The sequence below is a fragment of the Staurois parvus genome, unplaced genomic scaffold (assembly GCF_062004578.1).
Source record: "Staurois parvus isolate SC_StPar_1 unplaced genomic scaffold, SC_StPar_1.0 ptg003652l, whole genome shotgun sequence".
NCBI lineage: Eukaryota > Metazoa > Chordata > Amphibia > Anura > Ranidae > Staurois > Staurois parvus.
Genome location: NW_028321448.1, coordinates 1,821 through 22,475, shown reverse-complemented (window position 1 = coordinate 22,475; position 20,655 = coordinate 1,821). Strand labels below are relative to the sequence as shown.

Here is a 20,655-nt window from a genome sequence, read left to right as displayed (position 1 = left end):
CGGAAACACCCCCCCACCAAACCAATACACAAACATCCCATAATAGTTGGCTCCCAAGCAAGACACACAATAGAACAATGGGATGCAACCACATGGCATTAAACAATGAACAACCCCCCACCCCAATATTAGGACAGATCACCCTGCACCCCTAACAGGCACAGGGTGACTTACACATAATATGGATATGGGAAGCTGAGACAGGGGTCTCCCCACCTCTCCAAAGTGAGCTGTGTTCCATGGGCGCCCCACCCAAAGTCACTCCCGTCACATCTGGTCTATGTCAATATTGCAGCTTTCCTGTGTGCACCCAGACATAATGCAATCCTTCAACAGCTACATTTCATATTCTGGGTCTTTCCGAAAACCCAAACCCAGGGGTGTATTTACCACAAGGCAAACAAGGCATTTGCCTAGGGCATCATTTTTTGTGGGGGGGGGGGTAGCACTGCCCCTCGGAAGAAGGGACACACGCAGCATGGGAACCTGGTTGCGGGTTTCATGACAGTGTATGCCCAGCCCAACTCTTGTTCCCGGGGATGTCCGGAGCTGTGAATGTGAGTGTCTCTCTCACCATGGGGGATGGTGGCTGGTGTATGGGGGGCAGTGATAGTGGAAGGCTCTCTTGGGTGGGAGTCAGGGGTGTTGGTCAATGTCAGCTCTCTCTTCAGGGGGGGGCCTGATTTCTGTGTTGCCTAGGGCAGCACAAAACCTAAATACACCACTGCCCTCCCCCCCAGACACTCACTGTCATCTTCCGTACGCTGCTCCAGACTCAGACTCCGCACTTTCACCTTCTCCAGAACGCCAAGAGGTCGCCGTGGGTTCATGAGGCTGACCGCTGCAGTGCTCAGGAACCGGTTTGCCCTCCCAAGAGTTGGGGAACTCAGCCAACTGGGCCGGGCAAGGGCACCCCCAATGGCCTGGGCAGCAGAAGGCCTCTAAAGAGAAGGAAATTCACTTTGCATTAATATTTAAAAGACATGCTGTCAGCTTCAATGCCTCATTTACATGGATCTCCTCGCCCTGTACCTGTCCCGTCATACTGGCCGATTCGTCTTCCTCCTCCAGGTCGTCCATGGTGACTGCCTGCAGTTCTGATGGATCTATCACTATGTTGGCTTTGGAAGACAAGTCATCTGAGGACAGAGCATAGGAGATGAGGTTCAAATCTTCAACACCAATGATTACAATTCACCATCCTCACTTACACCGAAAGCCCCCCTTACCTTTCAGCGTCTTCCTCAGGTGGGATAGAAGACCCCCGAGCCTTTGCAGGTCAAAATAATCCACCTTTCCATTGTAGAAGAGCTGCGGGGGCACATAGGCATCTGAGGGCCAAATAACGAGAAGGACGAGCGTTAGACGAACCCTACAGTGTTTGTAACGGCATTATGCAATCTAGGCTAGAGCTCTATTTTACCTTCACTGCTGCGGGCTGAGGGGTTCCGGACATGGAATTCGTCCCAACAGGCTCGTAGGGCAGTAATTAGACGGTGGAGGAAGCACACCATGTATTCGGGGGGACAGAGAACTGTGGGATTCTGGAAAATAAATTAAACCATTTTATGGGACAGCACTTCTGCCTTACAGCACTGGGGTCCTCAGTTCGAGTCCTAGGGTTAGGACACCATCTGCATGGAGTTTGTTTTTCCTCCCTGTGCTTGTGTAGGTTTCCTCCAGGTACTCAGGTTTGCTCCCACATTCCAAAGTCATGGTGATAAGTTAATTAGTTCTTGTCTACAAAATTGACCCCAGTATGATATTCCACCAAGCACAGAGAAACTGATAAGGGGACAACACCTGCCCTCCTGTACAGGGTCCAGGCCCCATAAGTTCAACAGTGGGGCCCAGAGTCCAGGAGTGGGTGCAGTTACTGGAACCAGTCCCTCTGTGGCACTCCCTGTGTTTATAATGCTTTAGTTTGCTTTAGTTTGTACGGAGGCTCCCCATTCATTCACAGAGAGCTTTCATTCACTCTGCAGCTGAGGCTGCAGAGAAAGGATTGAGGAATCTGTGTCCTCAATCGCTTTTTCGGTCTCAAAAGTGAGATGTTGGGTGTCTGTTTAGACCCCTGATATTTCACCAACCCCCACAGGGCTGTAAAAAAAAAAAAAAAAATATCATCATCATCATGAGTATGTCAGTATTTCTGTGCTCAAAGTGGTACATTGTTTTCAATGGAAATATGTTGTTTTTTTATTGTAGGCCTGTAATTTTTAGGAATAACTCACTGAAATCTGTCCGAACAAGAGTCTAGTAAACATCCCGGGGATGATAAAATTTGAAACACGAAATCATAAATTATAATATATTAAATAATCATAAAAAATAATATAACAATAAATATAATTCAATAATATAATCAAACCAAAAAACACTGAAATGTGAAATAGAGCGCCAAGTTCGCACATCGCTGAGCTCAGTCGCAGAATCGTTTTCAGTGTCTGATGAGGAATTTCCCCCACAAATCATTATCACTCAATTCTGCAAGTGGTTCTGATTTACTATCGCTGTTCTCTAGCCGGTCTAAAACCGCGTCTGACCTAAAGGGACGCTTTTTGGACGCCATGGACGTTTCTCAGTTTCCAGGCAGAAAGAACAGTAAAAATGCAGGCAGGGCGCCGGACAAAGCACTCGGGACAAAATGTATGTGAAATGGTTTGATACAGGAATGGAATACTATCAAATTTTAGTGTATTTAGTGAATGTACATATTTGACATTTTTGAATTTCCCGCCGGTTCCGTCCCCCGTACGTCCCGACGCTTGCAGGGAACAGAACCCAGAAGACAGATGCCGGCATCAGCTGGAGGACATGGCTGGGGACGCTGCAGGAGGGACATCGCGGGAGCGCAGGACAAGGTAAGTTAAACAGGGATCGCTGGAGAAGCGCTGCAGTGTATTCCCGAGTGTAGCTCGGGGTTGCCGCTTCTGGTACTGAAAGTTAACCCCGAGCTACACTCGGGAATACCGCCAGGGGGGTTAAGGGCTCATTCTTACAGGTATTCTGGTTGCATGAATGATGAGTGGTTTGTTCGTGTGGCTGGAGCCGCCTCTTAGGCTCGGTTCATGGTTCTGTCAGCTAGGCTGTATGGGGCCCCATGATTTCTAACAGTAGCCCTGACTGAGCGTATCCAAGATGGCTGCCTCATCATCCACCCCAAACACATATACTTTGAGCCCCCAGGGAGAAAATTGCTATAGAAATAGATTAAAAATTAAATATATATAAAAGTGTCAGAACCTCATCCAAACAGAGTTCTGGTGTTTCTGGAGAAGGCTACTGTTAAAAGGATAACTCCACTTTCATAGAAAAAAAAAAAAAATTAACATACAATAGACTATATTGTAATTGAAGGTTAATAAAAATGACCTTTCCTTTTCAAATCTGCAGCACCATAATTTTCTGTACAATACAATATGGCAGCCTGGAGGCATTCTGTACACAGGTCTACAGAACGCCCCCTAGAAATGTCATTTCTTGCCTGTGTGATTGGCTGATTTTCCCAAAAGCCTGCACTATGTCAGATTTTGGGGATCTCTACAACAAAAATGTCATTTTTTGATGAGAAACTCCCAAAGAAACATCATATCTAAAAAAGGGATGCAGACCCCTCCACTTTCCTCATTAGAACCCTGCAAGTGCAGCAGCTGCTTGATAATTATAAAGTCACTCCTACTCACTTTGCACATTATTATTATTATTATACAGTATTTATAAAGCGCCAATAGTTCGCTCAGCGCTGTACATTACAGAGGGGGACAGAACATGTGACAGAACAATACCAATACAATGCAAAACATGAGGGGATTGAGGGCCCTGCTCTTTCCAGCTTGCAATCTAGGAGGGGGGGGGGATGGTGGCACAGGAGGAGATAGCTGTGGGGGATGGGGTGGTAGAAAGAGTGGAGGAGGTTGGCAAGTTAGCAGGGGGTGGGGTAGGCTTCCCTGAAGAGATGGGTTTTCAGGGTGCGCCTAAAGGAGAGGAGAGTAGGTGATAATCTGATGGGTTGGGGCAGGGAGTTCCAGAGGATGGGTGACACCCTGGAGAAGTCCTGGAGGCGGGCATGGGAGGAGGAGACCAGGGAACTAGAGAGAAGGAGGTCTTGTGAGGAGCGGAGTGTGCGTGTTGGGTGGTACTTGGATATTAGGTCAGTGATGTAGTTCGGGGCAGTATGGTGGACGGCTTTGTACATCAGTGTTAGGATTTTGAATTTTATCCGTTGCGCAATCGGAAGCCAGTGGAGGGATTGGCAGAGGGGGGTGGAGGCCAGTGGAGGGATTGGCAGAAGGGGGGGTGGCGGAAACGGAGCGGTTGGAAAGGTGAATGAGTCTGGCAGCCGTATTCAGGATCGACTGAAGCGGGGATAGCCTGTGGCGAGGCAGGCCAGTGAGGAGGGAGTTGCACATTGCCAAACAAACAGCTATTTCTGCAGGGCAACAAAAAGGTAGGAATCTTCAACAAAGTTTGTTACAATCCTTGCATTGTACATAGAGCACCCAGAGGGGAAGGTTTTTTTACTCTCAACAAAAGTGGATTGAGACTTCAACACATCATCATACAGAGACATTTGTAGACGGTTGTGCTCTTCCAACCTTGTGTGGGATGGTCACTTACCCCTCTGTTGCTGGCATTTTCCTGAAGAAATTTGCGGAACTTGTTAAGGAAGATGTAGCGGGACGCTTCTCCCTGCGACAGAAACAGCGCCATGTGTGATTGGTTGCATATTAACCCCTTGTTTACACAAAGTGCCCAGTTTTTAAACCAACAATGCTCGAATAGACAATATTGCATCTTTTAGTTGTTACTTTTTTGTCTATGGATTGCATAAATAATGAAAACTTTTTTTTTTTGCAATAATACATCAGCAAACTATCTACTACAGGATGAACAGGTAATACAATTCTCTTTTTCTGAGGTCTCAGAAAACTTCTGCGTTAATGCTGACAGACCAACAAAAACCTGAAAACAGACTGGGAAAAAGATTGCCCAATCTTAGGGGTACTGAAATCCCCTATTGGAGTCCAGTAACAAGTTATGCCATCTGCTCCACCCAAAAAGGGATGAACAATATGTGTAACAAGGATGAGCTCCGGGGCGCTGACTTACCCCTCCCTTGTCCTTGTTGTTGAGCAAAAGCCTCAGAATCTGAACCTGCAGCTCTTCCACCACTGAGATTAAAAAACAAAACAAAAAAAAATTGAAAAGAATCCAAAAGGACATTCTTCCCACAAATACGAAGGTCATCCCCTGTCCACTACAACTTACTAGAAGACACATAACACTGTTCAACAAATTTTTATTTTTTGCCAGTTTTGGAAACAAAAGGATCCATTTCTTAATGAATTTCACATTCTGAGTTCAAATATAACAATGAAATTTGTCAATTGGCTCTAGTTTTTCTGTAAACGGAAAGTTTTCTACTATAGGCGTAATGACTACATAATGCACAATAATTATATAGATAGATGTCTTTCCACAAATATAAAGCAAGTGATATTGACTACATAACAAAGCCTAAATGGCATAATATATTGCATAGGATTACCAAGAACAATTATAGCCATAAGCTAAGTTGAATCATTTTAATACTTAGGATTCTCACTAGTTTTGTCTTCAGTTTGTGTCGGTTTTGCTTCTCTTGGCTTTTCTCTTGTATTCGAGGAAAGGGCTATCTCTTACAACTGCACGTGACTACACGCTTCAGGTTCTTCCTCACTTGACTCAACCATGAAGGATTCTGGTGCTTTAGGAATTGGTAGCCCCTCTCCATGAGGAACTGGACGTATTGCCGATGGAATATTTGGATAGTGCACAGATAACTTTTTCTTCTTATTTAGCCCTTTTACAATTGGAGGCACCATACAAAAGTAACAATTACTAACATGATCTGTTGGCTCTCTCCAAATCATTGGCACAGCGAAAGGCATAGATGCCTTTTTTCCATTCAACCATTGCTCCAGTGCCGTCCCACAAGAATTGCAGCATATATGTGGTGCCCAGCTCTTGTCCTGGTCTCCTATCTTGCAGCCAAAATACAAGTTGTAGGCTTTCTTAATCATTCCTGTTATCCTCCTTTTTTGTGAGATAAAAGTTATTTCACCGCAGATATAGCAGAAATTATCTGCTTTATTCACACAAGTTCGAGGCATTACTGAGTAGCCTATATAAGCATAAAATGAAATGTAAAGACGCTGTCGAACTACAATCAGCTACAGATACTGCAGCTTTTATGCAGTGAAGTGATGCAATTAAAGGCTAATATTGCATCATCTCAGTATACATGACATTTTCTATTGGTCACCAGTATCAATTGCGCAATATGCAGCTGAAGTTGCATCATAATTTTGAATGGCTTACGTCATTAGATGGGTGAATATATCATGGAAACTAGAGCCAATCAACATTTTTTAGGGTCATTTTCGTTTTCAGCACCCCAAAATTATGTAAGATTAGCTAATTTTATGCCCAAAACTTTTTACCTGTTGAACAGTGTAATCATTACCTTCAATGCGTTTTTTAAGTCGCATACAACCACGCTCATATGCCCTCCTCCGTAGCCGTTCCTCTCCACTCTCCTCCAACGGGTCTTTTATTTCTTTTCCCTGTAGAATAGATCACAGTCATAGAAATGTATAATAATAATAATAGTGTGTGACTGTGGGGGAGGGGACATTAGAGTGTAAGCTCTTCTGGTATAGAGACTGATGTGACTGGCTCAGTGATCTCTGTACAGCACTGCGGTATATGTCAGAGCTATAGAAATGTATAGTAATGATAGTGTGTGACTGTGGGGGAGGGGGCATTACAGTGTAAGCTCATCTGGTATAGAGACTGATGTGACTGTGGTGGAGGGGACATTAGAGTGTAAGCTCCTCTGGTATAGAGACTGATGTGACTGGCTCAGTGTTCTCTGTACAGAACTGCGGTATATGTCAGAGTTATATACATGTATAATAATAATAATAGTGTGTGACTGTGGGGGAGGGGACATTAGAGTGTAAGCTCCTCTGGTACAGAGACTGATGTGACTGGCTCAGTGTTCTCTGTACAGAACTGCGGTATATGTCAGAGCTATATACATGTATAATAATAATAGTGTGTGACTGTGGGGGAGGGGATATTATTATTATACAGGATTTATGGCCAACAGTTTGCTCAGCGCTGTACAATATAATGGGAGACAATACAGCAACAATACAGTTCAATACAAGAGGGATAAGAGGGCCTGATCCAGGGAGCTTACAATCTAGGACATTAGAGTGTCAGCTCCTCTGGTACAGAGACTGATTTTACTGGCTCAGTGTTCTCTGTACAGCATTGTGGTATATGTCAGAGCTATATAAATGTATAATAATAGTGTGTGACTGTGGGGGAGGGGCCATTAGAGTGTCAGCTCCTCTGGCGCAGAGACTGATGTGACTGGCTCTGTGTTCTCTGTACAGCGCTGCGGTATATATCAGAGCTATATAAATGTATAATAATATTGTGTGACTGTGGGGGGAGGGAACATTAGAGTGTCAGCTCCTCTGGCGCAGCGACTGATGTGACTGGCCCTGTGTTCTCTGTACAGCAGTGTGGTATATGTCAGAGCTATTTAATTGTAGAATAAATGAGTAGGGACACCAATGACAATGATCTGTAGTCTCAGGGTCACCTCTTTGTTGAATCGGTTCGGCCACCATGTAGTTGGGATCAGCTCCTGCAGACCGGCCTCCTCCACCCGCAATGGACTCTTAATGAAGAAGAATACTACCGACCGCAAGACATCAAATCTACAATACGCAGAGCTAAGGATGAAGTTCTTTCATGTCCGTAGCACTGACCACTATAAAAGGGCTGTATTTATGGGAGTCACAACTATACCCATTAAAATCCGCAGAGATAACAGGGAAGAATGAGAGACACACTGATAGTGGCACTCTGCTCTGGATCACTCACGGAAGCTGTACTCACACACAGCATGCTGTGGGGCTCTCATGTCTGTATAGGGGACTCATGAATAATAAGTGTGAAGGATACAGAACATTGCTGAGCAGGTACTTCCGAGACTTCTCGTGCCTCAGGATGGCGATTGTCAGGCGCAAGTAGTGAATCTGGGGGGGGGGAAAAAAAAAAAAAAAAGAAATGCCATTCATCAATGTAACAAAGCACTTAATATATCCAAAATCCAACTCGCTCTCCTGCTTTTCATTTTATAGTGCTACCAAATGCCAAGTCACTCCAGTCTGGGAATAAATAAAAAATAATGCAACATTTCCAAATCTCATCCCAGGTCCCAATGTATAGGTCATGTTTTCTGGGTATCCCCACTCACTCCACATTGGCATGTGTGAGCTCACCTGTGGCCCCCTGCACTGTTGGGAGCAACTGAGGATAGTTTGGGCAAACAGTGATATAAGGTAGCAATCTATAAAACAAGGCAGGAGGAATACATCTCAAGAGCATACAACCCAATAACTGGACTAATATCAGTATATGGACTAATATCAGTGCCTAATGGGCAGCAAACACTGACCTGCAGTCCCAGATCGGGGACAATGGGAGAGAAGCGATATGCTCTGAGGAGAGACATCATTAGCTGTTTCAGGCATTCATGGATCTCGTAGTCCTGGTGGGATAGAGAAGGTTAATAAGGATGCCCAGCACTTCCACTCATTCCTCACTAGAGGGGGCTGTCATTCACCCCCAGCACTTACACACATTTCTCATTAAAGGGGGTTGTTACCCACCTCCAGCACTTCCACTCATTTCTGATTAGAGGGAGCTTTCACTCACCTACAGCACTTTCAATCATTTCACACTGGAGAGATCTCTTATCCACCTCCAGCACTTCCACTCCTTCCTCACAAGAGGGAGCTCTCACTCACCTGCAGCACTACCAACCATGTTTTACTAAGGGGAGCTCTCACCCACTTCAACCCCTTCCCCAGTATAGGGAGCCATCACTCACCTCCAGCACTTCCACCCCTTCCTCAGCATAGGGAGCCATCACTCACCTCCAGCACTTCCACCCTTTCCTCAATCAGAGGGAGCTCTTACTTAACTCCAGCACTTCCATTCCTCCTTCACTAGGAGGAGCTCTCACCCACTTCCACTCCTCCCTCATTACAGGAAGCTCTCACTCACTTTCAGCACTTCCATCCAATCCTCAGTATAGGGAGCCATCACTCACCTCCAGCCCTTCCATCCCTTCCTCAGTATAGGGAGCCATCACTCACCTCCAGCACCTTCCTCAATAGAGGGAGCTCTTACTTACCTCCAGCACTTCCATTCCTCCTTCACTAGGGGGAGCTCTCACCCACTTCCACTCCTCCCTCATTACAGGGAGCTCTCACTCACCTCCAGCACTTCCACCCCTTCCTCAGTATAGGGAGCCATCACTCACCTCCATCACTTCCACCCCTTCCTCAGTATAGGGAGCCATCACTCACCTCCATCACTTCCACCCCTTCCTCAATAGAGGGAGCTCTTACTTAACTCCAGCACTTCCATTCCTTCTTCACTAGGGGGAGCTCTCATCCACTTCCACTCCTCCCTGACTTACCCTCCAGCACTTCCACTCTTCCCTCATTAGCGACGGCTCTCACTCACCTCCATCAGCAGCCACATGAGGTCCAGGAGGTGCTGAATTAAGGGGTGCTCCCCCACTGCACCCCCTCCTGCCAATATACCGAGGAGATAGTTCATCAGGACGTCCTCCACCAGGTAGACTTTACACTGTACACCGCCCATACACGGGAGAAAACCAAAGATACAATAACCAATTAATACACAGATTTCAGAGGGTGGCAGGGGCTGAAAGATGCCAGAGGTGGGGGATATCCAAAGTCAGAGTCTGTCTGGGGGAAGCGGGGTTCAGGGGTTGTAGGATGATGGAGTTGATGAATATCGTAGGGTGGAGGTTCTCTGGGTGGAGTATGGGGAGGTCAGGGGAAATATAATGATGAGAATGGGGGGATATCAGAGTCTAAGACAGTCTGTGTGGAGGAAGGGGATATCAGAGGGTGGAGGCTGGAGTATCAGAGGTTGTAGGATGATGGAAGTAAGGGATAAGGGATGGTGAGGCTGTTTTGGTGGGGGATATCAGAGGTCGGAGGCTGTCTGGGTGGAGTTTGCGGTAGTCAGGGGCTGTAGAATGATGAAGGTGGGGGGATATCGGAGGTCTAGGATAGTCTGGGTGGAGGTTGGGCTGGCAGGGACTCTATGATGATGGAGGTAAGGATTATTGGAGGGTGTAGACTGTCTGGGTGGGGATGCTGACAGTGGGAATATCACAGGCTGTATGGGTGCAGGTTGTGGTAGCAGGGGTTGTGCGATGTTGGAGGATATCAGACGGTGGAGGCCGAATGAGGAGTTGTATGATGATGGAGGTGGGGGGGATAATGGACAGTGGAGGTTATCAGAGACTGTCTTAGTAGAAGTTGGGGTAGCAGGGGTTGTATGATGATGGAGGTAGGGGTTAAAGGATGGTGAGGCTGTCTGGGTGGGGGGATACTGGAGGTCAGAGGCTGTCTGGGTGGAGGCTGGGGTGGCAGGGATTGTATGATGAAGTAGGTAGGGAGTATTGGAGGGTGGAGACAGGAGGAATATTAGTGGTTAGAGACTGTCTGGTTGGAGGGTGGCAGGGGTTGTGAGATGATGGGGGTGGGGGGATATCGGAGGCTGTCTAGGTTGTGGTTGGGGTGGCAGGGATTGTATTATGATGGAGGTAGGGAGTATTGGAGGGTGGAGGCTGGAGACAGGGGGGATATTAGAGGTTGGAGGGTGGCAAGGGTGTCCGATGATGGAGGTGGGGGATATCGGAGGCTGTCTAGGTGGTGGTTGGGGTGGCAGGGGTTGTATGATGATGGAGGTAGGGAATACTGGAGGGTGGAGGCTGTCTGGGTGGGGATGGGGAATATCAGAGGTTGGAGGCTGTCTGGGTGAAGGTTGGGATAGCAGGGGTTGTGCCATGATGGAGGTGGGGCGATATCAGAGGTCAGGGGCTGTCTGGGTGGTAAGGATTGTAAGATGATGGAGGTAGGGGATATTGGAGGTCAGAGGCTGTCTGGGTGAAGGTTGGGGTGGCAGGGGTTGTACGATGATGAAGGTGGGGCGATATCAGAAGTCGGGAACTGTTTGGGTGAAGGATGGGATGGCAGGGGTTGTGAGATGATGCGATAGAGGTCAGGGGCTGTCTGGGTGGAGGTTGGAGTGGCAGGGGTTGTGCGATGATGGATGTGGGGTGATATCGAAGGTCAGAGGCTGTCTAGGTGAAGGTTGGGATAGCAGGGGTCACGCAATGATAGCGGTGGGGTGATATCAGAGGTCAGGGGCTGTCTGGGTGAAGGTTGGAGTGGGCAGAGGTTGTGCGATGATGGAGGTGGGGGGATATCAGAGGCTGTCTGGGTGAAGGTTGGGGTGGCAGGGGTTGGGCGATGATGGACGTGGGGCGATAGAGGTCAGGGGCTGTCTGGGTGAAGGTTGGGGTGACCGGGGTTGTGCGATGATGGAGCTGGGGCGATATCGAAGGTCAGAGGCTGTCTGGGTGAAGGTTGGGGTGGGCAGGGGTTATGTGATGATGGATGTGGGGTGATATCGGACGTCAGAGGCTGCCTGGGTGAAGGTTGGGGTGCAGGGGTTGTGCGATGATGGACGTGGAGCGATAGAGGTCAGGGGCTGTCTGGGTGAAGGTTGGGGTGACCGGGGTTGTGCGATGATGGAGCTGGGGCGATATCGAAGGTCAGAGGCTGTCTGGGTGAAGGTTGGGGTGGGCAGGGGTTATGTGATGATGGATGTGGGGTGATATCGGACGTCAGAGGCTGCCTGGGTGAAGGTTGGGGTGCAGGGGTTGTGCGATGATGGACGTGGAGCAATAGAGGTCAGGGGCTGTCTGGGTGAAGGTTGGGGTGACCGGGGTTGTGCGATGATGGAGCTGGGGCGATATCGAAGGTCAGAGGCTGCCTGGGTGAAGGTTGGGGTGGCAGGGGTTGTGCAATATCAGAGGTCAGGGGCTGTCTGGGTGAAGGTTGGGGTGGCCGGGGTCATGCGATGATGGAGGTGGGGCGATATCAGAGGTCAGGGGCTGTCTGGGTGAAGGTTGGGGTGGCAGGGGTCATGCGATGATGTAGATGGGGCGATATCAGAGGTCAGGGGCTGTCTGGGTGAAGGTTGGGGTGGCAGGGGTCATGCGATGATGGAGGTGGGGCGATATCAGAGGTCAGGGGCTGTCTGGGTGAAGATTGGGGTGGCAGGGGTCATGCGATGATGGAGGTGGAGCGATATCAGAGGTCAGGGGCTGTCTGGGTGAAGGTTGGGGTGACCGGGGTTGTGTGATGATGGAGGTGGGGGCGATATCAGAGGCTGTCTGGGTGAAGGTTGGGGTGACCGGGGTTGTGCGATGATGGAGGTGGGGCGATAGAGGTCAAGGACTGTCTGGGTGGAGTTTGGGGTGGTAAGGATTGTAAGATGATGGAGGTGGGGGCGATATTGGAGGGTGGAATTTGTACTCACCATGAGTGGGGCAAAGTGATTGAATATATGGGCCAGGGTTATCAGGACTGTGGGCTCACCCTGCAGCTGCCATGCAGACGGGTCTCTGTCCACCAGTTTCCCCTCCTGGAAGAGACAATGTCAGAATGGTTCAGATCTCGGGCGATCCTCTGTCAGTGGCCCTCCATACACAATCCTATACCTGAGAGTCGATTCCTGTACTCAGCACGGTCTTCAGGTACCCCAGCAGCCTCTGAGATTTTAGCAGCTCAGCTGTCGGTGGGTCCTGCAGGGGCCGGTACCCCTCCACCGGATACGTAATCGGGTTTGTCAAGGAAAGATGCAAACAATCCACACTTCGGTTCTGCCGAGCCATAGCTCTGACCTCCGACACCCCCAGCAGGACATATGTTCTGGATCCCCACCCCAAGGCCACTTCTCTTCTAGACTGAGCCTCAGATAGGGAAACCGGAAAACATGACTTGCAGAGAACAGAGAAGAGATCTAGAACTTTCACTAACCATATAAAACACATCCGGAACCGGACCGTCAGACCCGAATGGTGTTTGTAAAGAAATAACAGCTTAGAGGGATATAGCCCGCTGCGTATTACTTGCACCACATACTGGACTTTGATGACAAGAAGGATATCTCAAAGGACGGGAACCGAAATTGAACGCCACGGACTCCTTGAAGGAGAGGCTGATGGCGGGGAAGTACGCCATACCGGACCCTCTGGAAATGTCGCTGAAAGCAACGCCCAGGCTAACGCCATTTCTGCGGAGAAAATAAAGAGTGCTGAGAGGAGATGGAGATATAAAAGGAAGGCCGCGCTAATCAATCACCAGCCAATCACATACAGGCAGAAGGAGATGGTCCCTTCATCCAAGTCTATCAGACAGCTGACAATGTCCCCCGCCGCCCAGGACTGCGTCGGAGACACAAGAACAACATGGACGTTATCACCAGGAGGAAATAAACACAGTATTCGTGTAAGCTGCTCTGGTACTTTGTACAGCACTGTGGTATATGTCAGAGCTACTGTATATAAATGTATAATATCAAGGTGTGACTGTGGGGGAGGGGGCATTAGAGTGCAAGCTCCTCTGGTTTCAGAGACTCCTGTGACTGGCGCAGTGTTCTCTGTACAGCACTGCGGTATATGTCAGAGCTATATAAATGTATAATAATAGTGTGGGACTGTGGGGGAGGGGCATTACAGTGTAAGCTCCTCTGGTACACAGACTGATGTGACTGCAGGGGAGGGGACATTAGAGTGTAAGCTCCTCTGGTACAGAGACTGATGTGACTGTGGGGGAGGGGACATTAGAGCATAAGCTCCTCTGGTACAGAGACTGATGTGACTGTGGGGGAGGGGACATTAGAGTGTAAGCTCCTCTGGTTTCAGAGACTCCTGTGACTGGCTCTGTGTTCTCTGTACAGCACTGCAGAATATGTCAGAGCTATATAAATGTAAAATAATAGTGTGGGACTGTGGGGGAGGGGCATTACAGTGTAAGCTCCTCTGGTACAGAAACTGATGTGACTGTGGGGGAGGGGGCATTAGAGTGTAAGCTCCTCTGGTTTCAGAGACTCCTGTGACTGGCTCAGTGTTCTCTGTACAGCACTGCGGTATATGTCAGAGTTATATAAATGTATAATAATAGTGTGGGACTGTGGGGGAGGGGACATTAGAGTGTAAGCTCCTCTATACAGAGACTGATGTGACTATGGTGGAGGGGACATTAGAGTGTAAGCTCATCTGGTGCAGAGACTGATGTGACTGGCTAAGTGTTCTCTGTACAACAGTGTGGTATATGTCAATGATCTATAAAATACACACACTTTTCTTGCCTGTTACTCACCTTGCCGTAGTTTGTGGTGGTCACGTTCCATTTTCTGACCCGGTTCCCATCGTATGCATAGGAGTCTGGAGTGTCTCCAACACCCTCCTGCAACAACAGAGAGAAGTGTGTTCAGCAGTGTTCTCCGCACACTGGAGTCCTGTATTGGTTGAGGTACAGGTGGAGCAGGTAGTAGTCATATGGGGCTGGAGCGGATTTGGAGTTCAGTTCAGGACTGGGGATTGGCTGGGAAACTGTTTTATTGTCCATGCAGCTCTAATGCTTGTTGATCGGCCACTCAAGCACCCAGTGTTGTCACATGGGGTGGGGGGGGGGGGGAGAAATTCCTCAGGCCTGTGCAAGCTCCAAGCTGTGACTAAAAGCTTTTACAGGACTTCTGTTCCTTGTTCCCAGAGGCACGAGGGTGTAGCAAAGAGCAAATAGCATTTTCACAAGGTGATCAGCAATGGCATCCTAATCATGGATTCCAAGATCTGCACTCACCTCCTGATTAAACCTGCAGCTCAGCGTGCACCAACCAATCTGCATGAGTCCCTGGGAGGAGATGAGGACCTCATAGAGCCACTTTCCTGAAGGGACACATTGGGGAAAGACAAGAGGAACAGGATCAGGGGTGGACCATACACAAACTGCCTTCTCAATTCAGAGTGTAAGCTCTTCAGGGTATATAATGTTTCCGTCGTAGAAGCAGCTTAGATGTGTTTACTCTGGGCAGGAAGATGCTTGGTGCTGCATACATCAAAAGTAAAATGTGTTATGTATTTGTCTCTCCCTCCCCCCCCCCCCCTCCACAACGATAAGATTTCGCTGCAGCAATTTATGTCTCTGCCCCTCCCACAATGGGGAGATTTCCCCGCAGCAGTTTGCATCTCTGCCCCTCCCACAATGGTGATATGTCCTCGAAGCACTGTGTCTCCCCCACTCCCACAATGCAGAGATTCCCCCCAGTAGTTTGCGTCTCTGCCCCTCCCACAATGCAGAGATTCCCCCCAGTAGTTTGTGTCTTTGCCCCTCCCACAATGCAGAGATTCCCCCCAGTAGTTTGTGTCTCTGCCCCTCCCACAATGGGGAGATTTCCTACAGTAGTTTGTGTCTCTGCCCCTCCCACAATGGGGAGATTTCCTACAGTAGTTTGCGTCTCTGCCCCTCCCACAATGGGGAGATTTCCTACAGTAGTTTGCGTCTCATGCCCCTCCCACAATGGGGAGATTTCCCCGTAGCAGTTTGCATCTCTGCCCCTCCCACAATGGTGATATGTCCTCGAAGCACTGTGTCTCCCCCACTCCCACAATGCAGAGATTCCCCCCAGTAGTTTGCGTCTCTGCCCCTCCCACAATGCAGAGATTCCCCCCAGTAGTTTGCGTCTCTGCCCCTCCCACAATGCAGAGATTCCCCCCAGTAGTTTGCGTCTCTGCCCCTCCCACAATGGGGAGATTTCCTACAGTAGTTTGTGTCTCTGCCCCTCCCACAATGGGGAGATTTCCCTGCAGTAGTTTGTGTCTCTGCCCCTCCCACAATGGGGAGATTTCCTACAGTAGTTTGCGTCTCTGCCCCTCCCACAATGGGGAGATTTCCCCGTAGCAGTTTGCATCTCTGCCCCTCCCACAATGGTGATATGTCCTCGAAGCACTGTGTCTCCCCCACTCCCACAATGCAGAGATTCCCCCCAGTAGTTTGCGTCTCTGCCCCTCCCACAATGCAGAGATTCCCCCCAGTAGTTTGCGTCTCTGCCCCTCCCACAATGCAGAGATTCCCCCCAGTAGTTTGCGTCTCTGCCCCTCCCACAATGCAGAGATTCCCCCCAGTAGTTTGCGTCTCTGCCCCTCTCACAATGGGGAGATTTCCTACAGTAGTTTGTGTCTCTGCCCCCCCCCCCCCCCACAATGGGGAGATTTCCCTGCAGTAGTTTGCGTCTCTGCCCCTCCCACAATGGGGAGATTTCCTACAGTAGTTTGTGTCTCTGCCCCTCCCACAATGGGGAGATTTCCTACAGTAGTTTGTGTCTCTGCCCCCCCCACAATGGGGAGATTTCCCTGCAGTAGTTTGCGTCTCTGCCCCTCCCACAATGGGGAGATTTCCTACAGTAGTTTGTGTCTCTGCCCCCCCCACAATGGGGAGATTTCCCTGCAGTAGTTTGCGTCTCTGCCCCTCCCACAATGGGGAGATTTCCCTGCAGTAGTTTGTGTCTCTGCCCCTCCGACAATGCAGATTCCCCCCAGTAGTTTGTGTCTCTGCCCCTCCCACAATGGGGAGATTTCCCTGCAGTAGTTTGCGTCTCTGCCCCTCCCACAATGGGGGGGTTCTCTCCCATGAAGCTACAGTACAGAGTTGGCCTTTACATGTTAAAGCGGAATGCCGCACCGCCTCTCTGTAACAAAAACAAATGCAGCCCCTCTATTTTTCACTCACCTTTAAACACGCAGGTTGTGGCCCGGATGGAGCTGAAGTTGCTGTGTCCAATAACCTGCAGGAAGAAGAAACCATCAACCACCGTGAACAGCGCTGGTACTCTGTGTGTACCGCCCGGCAGGAGCGCTGAGCACTATACTCACCCCCAGGAGATCATCGTCCACCAATAAGAGCCCCTCAAATCCGCTGGTGTGGTCCAGGACCACTGTGGAGGGTCCAAGGCGGCCCTCTGCCGTCTGATCTGCAGCTCGGAGAAAGCAGAAACCACTTTTAATAACCAATTAGAAATCAGATTTCAGTTAGCGATATGTAGTGAGAGATGAACGGTTGCTAAGGGTTACTGCACCTTTCCTGTGGATTTATGGGCCAATTCCAGAATCTGAATGGTCAGCGCTAAAATTATAACCCAGCAGGATTATTTATGAAAGATTTATACTCGCCCGCTTAAATAGTTTTACTCTGTCTGAAGGTAACCATCCGCCTCAAAATGAGAGCTGAGCACACAGTCTTCCAGCACCCGAGTTTACATAACGGTATAAAATAATAAAGCTCCAAAACTGTGTATATTCCTCTCTGGCCTGGCAGACCAGTCTGTCCATAAGTCTGTGTTCTGGATCAGTGGTCGTTGTACAAAAATGGCATTGCCTGGACACCTTTTCTACCACCTCCCTCCCACCCATCCACCCCCAACTGCATCATGCACCTCCTTGCTGCCCTGCCTCAACCCGAGCTCCATGTACCCCTCCCCAATCCCCCATCTGCATCATGCACCTCCTTGCTGCCCTGCCTCAACCCAAGCTCTACGTACCCCTCCCCAACCCCCATCTGCATCATGCACCTCCTTGCTGCCCTGCCTCAACCCAAGCTCCATGTACCCCTCCCCAATCCCCCATCTGCATCATGCACCTCCTTGCTGCCCTGCCTCAACCCGAGCTCTACGTACCCCTCCCCAACCCCCATCTGCATCATGCACCTCCTTGCTGCCCTGCCTCAACCCGAGCTCCATGTACCCCTCCCCAATCCCCCATCTGCATCATGCACCTGCTTGCTGCCCTGCCTCAACCCGAGCTCTACGTACCCCTCCCCAACCCCCATCTGCATCATGCACCTCCTTGCTGCCCTGCCTCAACCCGAGCTCCATGTACCCCTCCCCAATCCCCCATCTGCATCATGCACCTCCTTGCTGCCCTGTCTCAACCCGAGCTCCATGTACCCCTCCCCAATCCCCCATCTGCATCATGCACCTCCTTGCTGCCCTGCCTCAACCCGAGCTCCATGTACCCCTCCCCAATCCCCCATCTGCATCATGCACCTCCTTGCTGCCCTGCCTCAACCCGAGCTCCATGTACCCCTCCCCAATCCCCCATCTGCATCGTGCACCTCCTTGCTGCCCTGCCTCAACCCAGGACTCCATGTACCCCTCCCCAATCCCCCATCTGCATCATGCACCTCCTTGCTGCCCTGCCTCAACCCGAGCTCCATGTACCCCTCCCCAATCCCCCATCTGCATCATGCACCTCCTTGCTGCCCTGCCTCAACCCAGGACTCCATGTACCCCTCCCCAATCCCCCATCTGCATCATGCACCTCCTTGCTGCCCTGCCTCAACCCGAGCTCCATGTACCCCTCCCCAATCCCCCATCTGCATCATGCACCTCCTTGCTGCCCTGCCTCAACCCAGGACTCCATGTACCCCTCCCCAATCCCCCATCTGCATCATGCACCTCCTTGCTGCCCTGCCTCAACCCGAGCTCCACGTACCCCTCCCCAACCCCCATCTGCATCATGCACCTCCTTGCTGCCCTGCCTCAACCCGAGCTCCATGTACCCCTCCCCAATCCCCCATCTGCATCATGCACCTCCTTGCTGCCCTGCCTCAACCCAGGACTCCATGTACCCCTCCCCAATCCCCCATCTGCATCATGCACCTCCTTGCTGCCCTGCCTCAACCCGAGCTCCATGTACCCCTCCCCAATCCCCCATCTGCATCATGCACCTGCTTGCTGCCCTGCCTCAACCCGAGCTCCACGTACCCCTCCCCAACCCCCATCTGCATCATGCACCTCCTTGCTGCCCTGCCTCAACCCGAGCTCCATGTACCCCTCCCCAATCCCCCATCTGCATCATGCACCTCCTTGCTGCCCTGCCTCAACCCAGGACTCCATGTACCCCTCCCCAATCCCCCATCTGCATCATGCACCTCCTTGCTGCCCTGCCTCAACCCGAGCTCCATGTACCCCTCCCCAATCCCCCATCTGCATCATGCACCTCCTTGCTGCCCTACCTCAACCCGAGCTCCATGTACCCCTCCCCAACCCCCATCTGCGTCATGCACCTCCTTGCTGCCCTGCCTCAACCCGAGCTCTACGTACCCCTCCCCAATCCTCCATCTGCATCATGCACCTCCTTGCTGCCCTACCTCAACCCGAGCTCCATGTACCCCTCCCCAACCCCCATCTGTGTCATGCACCTCCTTGCTGCCCTACCTCAACCCGAGCTCCACGTACCCCTCCCCAATCCTCCATCTGCATCATGCACCTCCTTGCTGCCCTACCTCAACCCGAACTCCATGTACCCCTCCCCAACCCTCATCTCAACTCTGAACCCCTTCCTCTCTACCTGCACCCTCAACTCCCTTGCCTTCCAGAATTAATTCATTCCTCCTCCACCCTCAGCTGAGTCCTACTCCCCACAGTCTGCACTCTTCACCTTTCTCTCCTCCACCCGCACACCGCTCTCCGCCTGCACCCTAAAGTCTTCCCCAACCCCTAACTGAACCCTGGGCTCCACTCCACCTGCACTTTGCCCCTTCTCTCCCTCTGCCTGAACCCCGAGTTCATCCCCACCCTCGCCTGAGCCCTCCATGCCTACAATCTCCCACTCTTAGTCTTCATCCGTACACTGTATTCTCTACCCCCTTCCCACTAGCACCCTAATCAACGTCCCTCAGAACCCCTGAACTCCACCCCACCTGCACTTTGCCCCTTCTCTCTCTCTGCCTGAACCCCGAATTCATCCCCCCCACCCTCGCCTGAACCTTCCATGCCTGCACTCTTCCACTCTTCATACGCACACTGTATTCCCCCCATCTGAACCCTGGATCTACCCCCTTCCCACTTGCACCTTAATCAACGCCTCTCCCAACCCCTGAACTCCAGGCCAACTGCACTTTCACCCTCCTCTCCTCCTTCTGCACCCCGAAATCCCCCTTCCTTTTCCCCAGCCTTTTTAAACCCTTTTTTATTCGCCCATGCAGGCACTCTCTCTCACTCTTACCCTTCACCCGCACGCTGCATTCCCCCCACCCAAATCCCATCTGAACCCTATACCCACCCACTCAGCCTGCACCTTAAAATTCCCCTCCCCCCCAACTCTCATCTGAAACCTGGACTCAACCAGCCAACCTGCCTACCCCTGAACTCTAGGCCACCTGCACTTTCCCCCTCCCCTCCTCCTGCACCCCGAAATCCCCTTTCCCCCAGCACTCCCCCCCTCCTATCCTACCCTGGACCCCCCAACCCCACAGCTAGCAGAATAAATCAAACCCCCCCCACAACATCTCCATATCCAGTCCTGCGAGTCTCCTCACCTGTGTTATCCTCGCTGGACTCCCAGCAGACAACAACCGATCCAAGCGCTCCTCCAGGTTCTGGAAGGTGAGGGGTTTCCTGGGCACAAAACACAGGGGTGGCATGTGACGCATGAAAGAAACACAACAGCGCCCCGACGCCAACAAGCCCGACTAGAACTTAAACGAAGTAGATCACATGTGCTGGACAATGACAATAACAATGATTACAAATTCAGGGAAAACAGAAAAATACAATTCTAGATGATAATAGCCACATATTCCTAAAGTGGAACTCTGGCCAAAACAGCTTTTCCTGAATTCTCCAAAACGCAGA

General features: G+C 50.4%; 1 protein-coding gene across 1 annotated transcript in view; it reads right to left on the bottom strand.

Annotated features, from left to right (window-relative positions):
* RNF123 (ring finger protein 123) overlaps positions 1–20,418 on the bottom strand; it is a gene marked incomplete at its 5' end in the record, with an annotated part of 45,164 nt that extends 24,746 nt beyond the window's left edge. Inside the window, 20 exons of the mRNA XM_089667900.1 lie at positions 749–941; positions 1,033–1,139; positions 1,230–1,331; positions 1,424–1,544; positions 4,621–4,692; positions 5,113–5,174; positions 6,509–6,608; positions 7,661–7,778; positions 8,026–8,099; positions 8,522–8,614; positions 9,598–9,723; positions 12,499–12,603; positions 12,680–12,794; positions 13,129–13,254; positions 13,338–13,405; positions 14,343–14,429; positions 14,826–14,911; positions 16,752–16,806; positions 16,895–16,992; positions 20,340–20,418. Coding sequence (XP_089524026.1) covers positions 749–941; positions 1,033–1,139; positions 1,230–1,331; positions 1,424–1,544; positions 4,621–4,692; positions 5,113–5,174; positions 6,509–6,608; positions 7,661–7,778; positions 8,026–8,099; positions 8,522–8,614; positions 9,598–9,723; positions 12,499–12,603; positions 12,680–12,794; positions 13,129–13,254; positions 13,338–13,405; positions 14,343–14,429; positions 14,826–14,911; positions 16,752–16,806; positions 16,895–16,992; positions 20,340–20,418 — 1,987 coding nt within the window. The remainder of the gene's footprint in view (positions 1–748; positions 942–1,032; positions 1,140–1,229; positions 1,332–1,423; positions 1,545–4,620; positions 4,693–5,112; positions 5,175–6,508; positions 6,609–7,660; positions 7,779–8,025; positions 8,100–8,521; positions 8,615–9,597; positions 9,724–12,498; positions 12,604–12,679; positions 12,795–13,128; positions 13,255–13,337; positions 13,406–14,342; positions 14,430–14,825; positions 14,912–16,751; positions 16,807–16,894; positions 16,993–20,339) is intronic.
* Positions 20,419–20,655: the final 237 nt, after the last annotated feature.